We start from the raw sequence: 9685 nt of genomic DNA, 5'->3' as shown, positions 1-9685 counted from the left end.
CGCTCTATAAATAAACGGCTTTCGGTTCATATCAAATGGTCATCATTATCACACCCCCCACTTTAAAGTGCCAAAACAGCTTTATGGGCTTTGATTGCTTTTGACATTTATTGATTTATTTGGCCGGAGAAACATGCGTGTGCGTGTGCCTGTGCCTGTGCTGGGATGTAAATATTTATAAATTGCTGGTATGCAATTAAAAAATACAGCAACAAAATGACAGCTGCCTCAGGTGCAGAACCACATGCTCGTGCAAATTAAGCTCCGTTGCAGGTCTTTAAAATGCAAATGTGGGCGAGATTTCCACAATCTGGGATTAAAACGAATTATTCTTTAAATGCAAGCCTAGCAACTTATAGCCATAAAAATATGCAACATATTCGGCACATTTGGCTGTCAAAAGCATATTAGGAAGGTAAATATTTGTCTGAGAGCGAGAACACAAGAGTTAAGCCTTGGAATTAAGGTATTTTCCACTACATGTACACTCTTTATTGGGATTAAGATTCCTTTGCATGCCTTAATTTGACACTCCTTTAGCCGTAGTACGTAGTGCGGAGGAGCGCGAAGAACTGGTACGACATGCTGATTACCTTCATGAAGGTGTTGAAAGATATCGGTGGAAAGGTGGGCGGCCTTATAGAGGCGGGTTTCTGACTGCGGGCAATGATGAACTTCAGGATGCGTTTGTACTTGGTGCTGCAGGGCAGCCAGTTCTGGTTGAAGGCGGAATGGCCAATCCGCGAGCTCTGGAATGTTAACCAAAATAAACACAAAACCGCATGTGGGTAGAACATTTGGGGAACTCACAGATGAGATCATTTCATCGCCGTAATAACAGACCACAAAGACTTGCACTAGCGAGGCCGAAAAGAAGATGAAGTACAGCACAATGTCCTCCACATTCGAAGCTGTTATCTGAAAGCCGGCGAAGCAAATGACCAAGGAGGCGGCAATAAAGTTCCACAGGATCAGGAAGCTAAATATGTTGTTTACCTCCTCGCTGAGGCTAAAAACGGGAAAAGGTACGTCAAGAAACATAGAAATAAAATCCAGAGAAAGTTCTAGGGATTTTGAAGTTCCTAGTTCAATAAACAAATAATATAGCATACTTTTTAGTGCATTAAAAAAGATTTGAAATCTCTGGAAATTTTAAAGGAACTTCAACCTACTATAAAACAACCTAATTCTAGACACATTTGAAAAATAATAAAGCATACTTTCTAGTGCCTTAAAAACGATTTGAAATCTCTGGTGATTTTAAAGGACCCTTCAACCTACTCCAAAGCTCTGGCGTGGTAGACCACCAACTCGTGGAGATATTTGATATTCTCCTCATCCGTATGCTCCCCACCATCGTAGGCCTCCAAGTCGTTGGCTATGAAGTTAAAGTGCATGGTCAGCTGGGTTATGGTCGTGATGAGCAGCAGATCCACGCAGACGTAGGAAACGCCGGCCACATAGGCGCAGTGGGCCAATCCCCAGTAGGAAAACCAGTAGACCGTCAGATCCGTCTCAGCATCGTAGGGAAATAGGATGTGAAAGCCGTAGTTCCGTTCGAAAATCTCCGAGCCCATGAGGTAGTACTTAACCGTGGACTTGATGGCCGGATAAAAGCTGAATGACGAGGTGTAGGTCATGCAGAGGATGGTGAAGAGCGTCATCACACTGTTCATGTGCTTCCTGTAGTACGGCACCTGATACCTCCGCTGGGACTCCTTGTCCTCGGGGTACATCTCCTTGAGGTCATCCAGTAGCTTGACCAGGCGTTTCCTATTCACCGTCAGTCCGAATTGCTTGAAGTCGGCCATGAAACTGAAGCCAATGCAAGGGGCCACCGCAGTGGCCTCCAAAAGCGTTGTCGTCGACATGATGTGCACGATGAAGTAGGCGATCTCGCCCACCACATAGGCATTGAAGTTGAGGAACCCGAGGACCAGGTAAAATCGCAGCAGATAGCGCCGTACTACGTTGGGATCCCGGTCCGAGTACAGGTCCTCGCCGATGGTCTTGTAGAACGTCATCGGGAACTTGGTGAGCTCGTCAAAGGTGACCACTTCATCATCGCCCTTGGGCTTACGTTTGCGGAACAGCATGACTTTGAGGTTTAATCGCCGGATCCAGTGGGCCTTAGGCTTTTATAGTGGTCACCAGTGGGGCGACACCATTAAATTGTCATGAGCCAGCCCGGGCTGACCTCATAATTACTTAATTGAATTTGGGATAATTGCAGACACCTGCCAGCATTGTATTGCTAAAATATTAAGCCCTTAGAACTAAGCTGCAGGAATGTTCCCATGGATGCACGGAGAAAAACTACAGGAATCTAAGGATCTTATTTTGTGTCTGTTTAAATCAAATCTATAAAGGTGTCGAAAAGTATGCAGTAAAAAACCCGTCGCCTTCGGAACTTAACACATATCGTTGCATACTTTCAGTGAATTCTGACCATCATATAGCAATTTTTTCACGTGCACTTACACAATTCCCGATGGCTAATGAAAATTAATTCAATTAAACGCCAGAAGGATTATCAGGGCAGGCCTCAAAACTCGCCAGCATTCGACATCAAAGACAGTTCGCAAATCAAGTGGCCAATGTAAGTACATTCCATTGTGCCTCAGGGAGCCCTTCATCCCGGATACTCGAAAAATGCCAAACATATAGAAGTACTTTCCGGCTGCCATTCGTATTTGACGGATGTGTGGCTTCCATAACGCCAGTCCGCCCTTTTTGGGTTGGGGTCTTCTTCACATTTGAGGCATTTTGAGGCACAAAGGGCGCCCGGGCCCTATCTAGGTTTAATTATTCATTGGGAATGCCGGACTACTTATACCAATTGTATGCTCACACAAAATATGCTAATCTGCTAACAATGTGCTTGCGTATTTCCTTTACAGGCCGTGGCTTAGGTTGAGATTTAATCGAGATGGCCAATAAGAACAATGCCTTGCATTGGATTTGCTGAAACAATACCTTAACATAAGTCCGCTTTTCAATGAAAGAACAGCTCTGCCTTTATATGAATAAATAGGATATAGATACTAGTTATATTGTCAACATTGACATTCTACAATTGCTAATTGTGTTGTTCGAAAACTCTCAAGTCCTAAGATTACATGGAGAAATATTTTAAAGTCAAATTTCATTTATTAACTATATTTTCCTACATTTAGGTTAAGTGTAATTGCAAGTCACGTAAGCTAGTGTCTCTAACTAAAAATCACCATACTTGAGGGAAAAGGACATCGAAGTTTTAGAATTCCCCCATTCAAATTCCTCAATGAAATCATCTATTTGATGTCTAAAATAGATGATACCGTGCCTCGCACTAATTGCCAACATGCAATATAAAACATTCCTGATCACGGACATGGAAATAATAAATTTGTCGATTTGTTTACCTTACGCTTAGTTTGCGGTTAAAGTTTTGCAATTAAATGCTGCATAAATTACATGGCTTTGCCAATGCGTCAAATAATTTACGGCAAATTGAAATTAATTTGAGTTATATGGCCGCAACCGAATGCACAAGCAAATCAAATGTAAACTTTAATAATAATAATTTGCAGCAAAAAAGCCAAAGGAAGCCAAACATGTTCAGACTTGCAGGCGTCGCTTCGTGAGCCCGCACACACTCCGTACATTTTATGGGCCTGGTAATTAGTTTAAAAAATACTTATACTCGCATATATGCATGGTATTTATGGCCCTGGCCCGACAATGTGAAAACGAGTTGATTTTCGTATTTATTGGCCGGCAGCAGCCAGTGTGTAAATAAGTGTGTGTGCTCTGGGTAAACAATTAAATCGGAGATATCAGTGCTCATTGGGCTAATAATTGAGTTAAATATTTGCACATGGAAATTCAAAACAACTCGTGGCCTTCTGCCTTCTGCAGTCTGCGTCCTGCCATATGCCTCAAATTGAAATACATTTTAATTTGAAGCGTTGACTCAATTATTAATGCAAATTAATTGTATTGCCATTAGCACAAGTCCGAACGTGTTGCAGTGCGTCAGTGTGTCCACGTCGGCGTCTGCTGTTTTTACAGCAAGCGATGGGGCAACACTTGGTGCAACAGTTGTCAACGGATCGATCGCCCTGCCACTGTTTTATTTGCCTTAAATTAAGTTTTTAATTAGATCCGCCGGACATACATATGTTTCGCACACAGTGTTTTTCCTTTGTGCGACGTGTCGGCCATATTGTATTACCTCAATTAAAATAATAAAAGCATGCAGATTCGGACCTTTGCCGGGGCTGTACATGCGTTTTTTCGACCGATTATGTTGCGCTTTCATTGTGAAATTGAAATTCACAAAGAGAGAATATTTTATTTTAAGAATTTCAAGCGAAAATAAAACAATTTTCCCTTTAATTAAGAATTTCTAAAGTGTTACATTCCAACTAACCAACTATTGTCCAATAAATGTTGGTCATTTTGTGCGCCTAGTGAACTGCATGATTAGTATTCGGGTAAGCACGTGTAATATCATATTTTTATTTGCCTGACATTTGTGGGAGAACAAACTGCAAGTGCGCATAAATTCCCAGGTGGGATGCAATGGAATAATCTGTTTTAATTCGCCGCAATTGTGAGGCCTTTGTGCCATCGACAATGGCAATTTAAAATATTCTTACGCCCTCCCAAATGGGGCAATTGGTGGAAGAAAACTCCATACATACAGGCCGCAGGGTTTTCCGAAGGGAAAACTTCCATCACTTGTCGATATTTGCCAGTGTGTGTGCGGGTGTGTGTGTGTGCAGCACAAAAATTTCTATTACAATTTTTGGCTCAATTTTTTCCCACTCAGGTTTGAACTATCAAAGGCCAACGGCGCATTGGGTTTCAAAAGAGATGTGTTTTTGCCCCCCATTTTGCCCTTTCTGCATTTTCCGGCTGAGAATTGAGCTGTCGGCTGTCCATACACACAATGCGTGCATCTGTGGGGGTGAGTACTGTTCCGGTGTGTGTGAGTGTGTTTGAGTGTGTGTGTGAAAGGGTATTTTCGGCCATCAAAATGTCCTTAGACTTTTCGGTAAATTGTTGCCCCAAGTTCCTGCCCAAGTGGCCCGCATTCTTGGCTCTAAGCTACTTTGAAAAATCAACCTCTCTGACTACTTAGCTTTCGGTCTACCTACTATAGAATATGATAAAATATTCTGGTTAAAAAAATGTTTAAATATAGTACTGATGGGTTATACACATCCTTATTATTTATCTTAGCCTTAGGTAAATTAACTTAATTTTTATACATTTTTTCAAACAACAACTGTTTGTTCTGCTTTTAAAATAATAAAATTATGTTAAAATATTATATATTAATTTCGAAATAATTCCTGAAAATCTCTTAATAGAGCATACAACTGCGGCCTGAGTAGTTTCCTTGCTCCCAGCCTTGATTCCCCTAACGCTTTTCGGTTTTTTTGGTTCTTTGTTGGCATAATATTCAAATTGGTTGGCCGGGCAAAGAAATGCAAACTCAAAGAAGTCCTTTCCACCTTCACTGGATGCCCATTTTTTGTGCTACCTCCGGGATGGGTGGGAGCACTGCTTCCGACACTTCCAACATTGTTTGCGAGTGGGCCAGAGTATCGCCGGTCCTTGGCAAAGGCAACGAAATCTGCCCAGAAAGTGCAAGGAAATCCATTAAATGCTCGATTTGACGCACGATTTTTGGCATCGGGGGGAGGGGGAAAAATCAGATAACGCTTTAATTGAAAAAAGGGAATTTTTCTAAAATACAAAGCAAAAGTTTTGCGCAAAATGCAACAAAATAAACTAAAATTTCCCATATCCTCTGGCTGCACAACGGTAAATGCAACGGTAAACCTGGTACTTTCCCTCTCTTCTTCTTTTTGCTTTTATGGCCACTTAACGCGTAACGGTAAAAATGTCCGTCGTCCGGGGAAAAAAAGAAGACGGGGAAACTCTTGCAATTTATTGGCTACCACAGCCAACGGACAGCGTCCATTGATTGCCAATTGATTTGTCGAGTGTGTGGGCGTGTCCGGGGGCGGGGCACCAGTGTGTCTTTGGGGGCGTGGCAGTCGGTAAAGAGTGGCCAAGCGAAAGCACAAAAGTCAAAGTTGATCGTCGCTTTTGTGCGAGAGTCCTGCCCCACAGGCCTTCACTTTAACCCGTTAGCAGAACGAACATGTTTGTTTTCCGCTGTCGGAAAAATGACTTGGGAATTATAAGGAGCATTTGGACAGCCATTCGCTTTATAAAGCTGTTGGGCGCCAGAATTATGGTTTCTTGAGAAAGTATAGAGTTTTTGTCTCTTGTTCTTTGTATACTACTGTTACTTAGGTTCTTAAGAAATAAATATTATTCTTACAGACCTCAGAGGATCCTTAAAGGGTTAAACAATTTCACAGCGAACTTATGACCCGAAATGAACAAGAGGCTCTGCCCAGGACTTGCATATTCGTTAAATTTACCGCAGAAGGCGAGAAGAGGTGCAGGGCAGGTCCTGAGCCTGAGAGGAGACAACCACATAGCTTATGCAGACGAGACCGAGACCGGGAATGGAGTGCCGTAAACGGAGCTGCACGGTTAGAAAACCTATACCACATCATATTATGATGCACTATAGGGACTACCAAGAGTGAGTAATATCAGAAAGATGGATATACTTTAATTAGGATCTTAATATTTCATCATTATAACAAATATTTCTTAAAGCTTTGACTTAAAAGTAAGTCTTCCGAAACTATTTTTGTACCATATTTATCATAACAAATATTTCTTCAAGCTTTTACCTTAAACCACGTCAAATAGGTATTATAAAACTGTTGTATTACCATATCATCTTCAAATCGCATCACTTTTTCTTTATGCGTGGCTATGGAGCCCGGCAACTATAGCCGCATCCGTGCACCAGGACTCGCACACCGGAGCTGGGCCCGTGGCCCAGGAATCGCAGCGGAAGGGGATCCCGGAGCGGTTCAGGCTGGCAGGACGAGGTACCAGGAGGCGGCAGTCGGTAGTCGGTAGTCGGCAGACAAAAGCACGCAAAAACTTTGTTGCAAAACACTTAGCACACACATATGAATGTGCGACAGGCGACAAAGGTTTCAAAAGGGCTGACAACAATGTCTTAGGCATTCGGTGATTTGTTCTCTAAGGTCTCCTACACATAAGATACTATATAATGATGAAGCAGCACCTTTACAAAGCCATTTAAAGCTTCTTTTTAAAAATTACATACTCTCCCTAAACTTAAACTAAAAAAAAAAACATTTTTCAAGAAACTTAAAAGTAAAAAAATATTTTTTACACTCCTACTAAAGATTGGTTAGGTCATCCCTGTCGCCTGAGTTTTACATGTTAAATGCGCGCCGCCACACATTTCTCATTGAGTGCGGCTATGCGGAGTGCGAGTGCAAGGATGTGGATGTGGATGTGAGTGTGTTGTGCATTGTCTGGTTAGTCCTTTCCGCATATATTTGAAAATAAAGTTACGACAAGTTGCACTCAATTTTCAGCATTTACTGTCAGCGCACAGGCACGCCACGGCAGCCAGTTGAGCAGCAGTACAGTGAAGTCAGGTCAGGAGGGAACCACTGGGGAAGCAGGGGGATGAGGGTGCTGGTGCCGGGCCCAAGCCACTGGGGCAACAAAAACTATGTCAGGCCGGTGGACATTGGACATGACACACAGTGAAAATTACAAAGGGATAGTTGGGCCTGAAAAATTCGAAAAAAGCACTTGGGAATTATAAGGCGTACGAAAATGTTAGTATGAAACTGTAACTGTAGTAGTTTCATTCTAGAATTTTCGTGCCTTCTAATACATATAACATCTAAAAAGTGAAGAAAAAATACTACAAAGCACTGACTTGAATTTTCAAGGAAAATAAAACACTAGCCCCTTTTTTCTCTGCGTGTGAAAAGAAAAGCCAAGCAACGCATAAAACGCTTGAAATGAATACGTGTTGCAATTGTTCGTCCCGCAATGCCCCTTGGGCCAACTCAACCCCTTGGCGTGCCGCTCTGCAGGCTACGCCCATGGGCCTACCGACCCCGACCCCTCGTATGCGATTTGCAAACATTTTCATTATGCCCATGGACATGGAGCGTGCTACTAAATTGATCAGGAATATAGTTTTACATATGCATGAGGGAAATAGAATGAAAGCTGTATCGTTGCAGGTGCTTAAGACCCAATAAAGTGGGGGGAATAAATTAGCCGGGTTGTAAAAAATACAGTTTTTAATTGAAACCTGATTCCATCGTGAAATCCCTTAATTGGTATTCGGACATGGGGCTTAGGTTTTTCAAGGAACAGCAGAAGAAATGCTACTGGTACGTGATTTTCAAACGCTGACAGCCTCGCACATGTAGTGCAAACCAAACTACTCAGTGTAACCCTTTATATGAGTGATGACTGGTGAAAATAGGTTCCTGGAAGTGCCAACTTAGTGATAAGCGACTTTTCGGAGGACAATGAACGGAGGACTCCAGCGGTACGTGAATCCTGGCTCATGGTCGCCGTGAGTTGGCACTTCTCGCCACCGTTCCCAAATAAGTGCGATGCGGTGGCATTGTTGGTTCAGCAAGCGTACACTGAAAAAACAAACACTGGTAATTGGCAAATAATAAGTAAAGTAAAATTGTACCTAAATAACCTTTTCTTTATAATTCCCAACTGTTTTTTCTGATATCTTAGAATGTAGTTATTAATTTATACGCATATTTGATCTAAATAAACTTTGTTTGGGGGGTTTATAATTCCCAACTGTTTATTCTGAAATCTTAAAATCTAGTTCTTAATCTATAAAAATATTTTATCTAAATAAACTTTGTTTGGGGGGTTTATAATTCCCAACTGTTTATTCTGAAATCTTAAAATCTAGTTATTGATCTTTAAAAATATTTTATCTAAATAATCTTTGATTTGGGTCTTTATAATTCCAAACTATTTATTTTGAAATCCTAAAATCTAGGTTTTAATCTAAAAAAATATTTTATCTAAATAAACTTTGGTTTGGGTGTTTATAATTCCCAACCGTTTATTCTGAAATCTCCTGCTTTGCTAAGTTCTTAAATGTACATTCCCTTACCCGTTAAGCAAGACCAACTATGTGTAATGCATAATTTTAAATTTAAAAATGAATTCGCCCAGTCTTTTTCTTGCTGTGCAGCTGGTCGACTCGGGCCGGAGATAAGCTCCGCAGGTGGTTGCCCGATGTCCGGCATTTGCATATGGAATTGTGCGGTGCGTGCGAAGTAACGTCATCAAAAAGGGGGACAGACCAGGGGAGCCGCCCACGGCCGCCGCCCACAGCCGCCCTGCCGCACATCCACATCTCACTCTGAAAAGTGTGACAAGCTGGCTGTCACAGCCGCCGGCAGCTGCAAGTGTATTTAAATTTCAACAAATTAGCTTAGTAAATTAGCTGCTCATAAATCTGTGGCCATAAAAACACGGACACGAGATACTCCGGCGTATGAAAATGGAGCGACAGTTGGGACAGCCGGAGCGACAGCATCTGTCATTGGCTTAGTTTCCATTTAGCCAAGATCCGCACGGCGCTTCCACAGCAGTAATGAGGGGTATCCAGTCACGTACATCAGGCACCTACTTTGCAAATGGTTTTCGGTATTATGTTCGGTTTACGGCCTGAAATGGCCTGCTCCCTGCAGAGGTTATGCTCACGCGGAAGTGAAAGAAAATG

At 42.0% G+C, this 9685-nt stretch overlaps 1 protein-coding gene across 1 annotated transcript; it reads right to left on the bottom strand.

The window, feature by feature from the left end:
* Positions 1-536: 536 nt before the first annotated feature.
* LOC108023284 (putative odorant receptor 92a) lies at positions 537-2096 on the bottom strand. Its single transcript, XM_017092576.1, has 3 exons — positions 1282-2096; positions 811-1009; positions 537-749 (listed from the first exon to the last, which is right to left on the bottom strand). The coding sequence occupies exons 1-3, from the start codon at positions 2094-2096 to the stop codon at positions 537-539; spliced, it is 1227 nt and encodes a 408-aa protein (XP_016948065.1).
* Positions 2097-9685: the final 7589 nt, after the last annotated feature.

The sequence above is a fragment of the Drosophila biarmipes genome, chromosome X, assembly GCF_025231255.1.
Source record: "Drosophila biarmipes strain raj3 chromosome X, RU_DBia_V1.1, whole genome shotgun sequence".
NCBI classification, from domain to species: domain Eukaryota; kingdom Metazoa; phylum Arthropoda; class Insecta; order Diptera; family Drosophilidae; genus Drosophila; species Drosophila biarmipes.
The sequence above is the reverse complement of the archived record's forward strand: the minus strand, read 5'-3'. Positions and strand labels throughout refer to the sequence as shown.

Excerpts from the sequence above, each read along its gene's own strand:
- LOC108023284 (XM_017092576.1), bottom strand. The coding sequence starts at position 2,096 with ATGCTGTTCCGCAAACGTAAGCCCAAGGGCGATGATGAAGTGGTCACC. Across the intron at positions 1,010-1,281 it reads TACCACGCCAGAGCTTTGGA|CCTCAGCGAGGAGGTAAACA; the intron begins GTAGGTTGAAGG and ends TCCCGTTTTTAG. Across the intron at positions 750-810 it reads GCGATGAAATGATCTCATCT|AGCTCGCGGATTGGCCATTC; the intron begins GTGAGTTCCCCA and ends TTAACATTCCAG.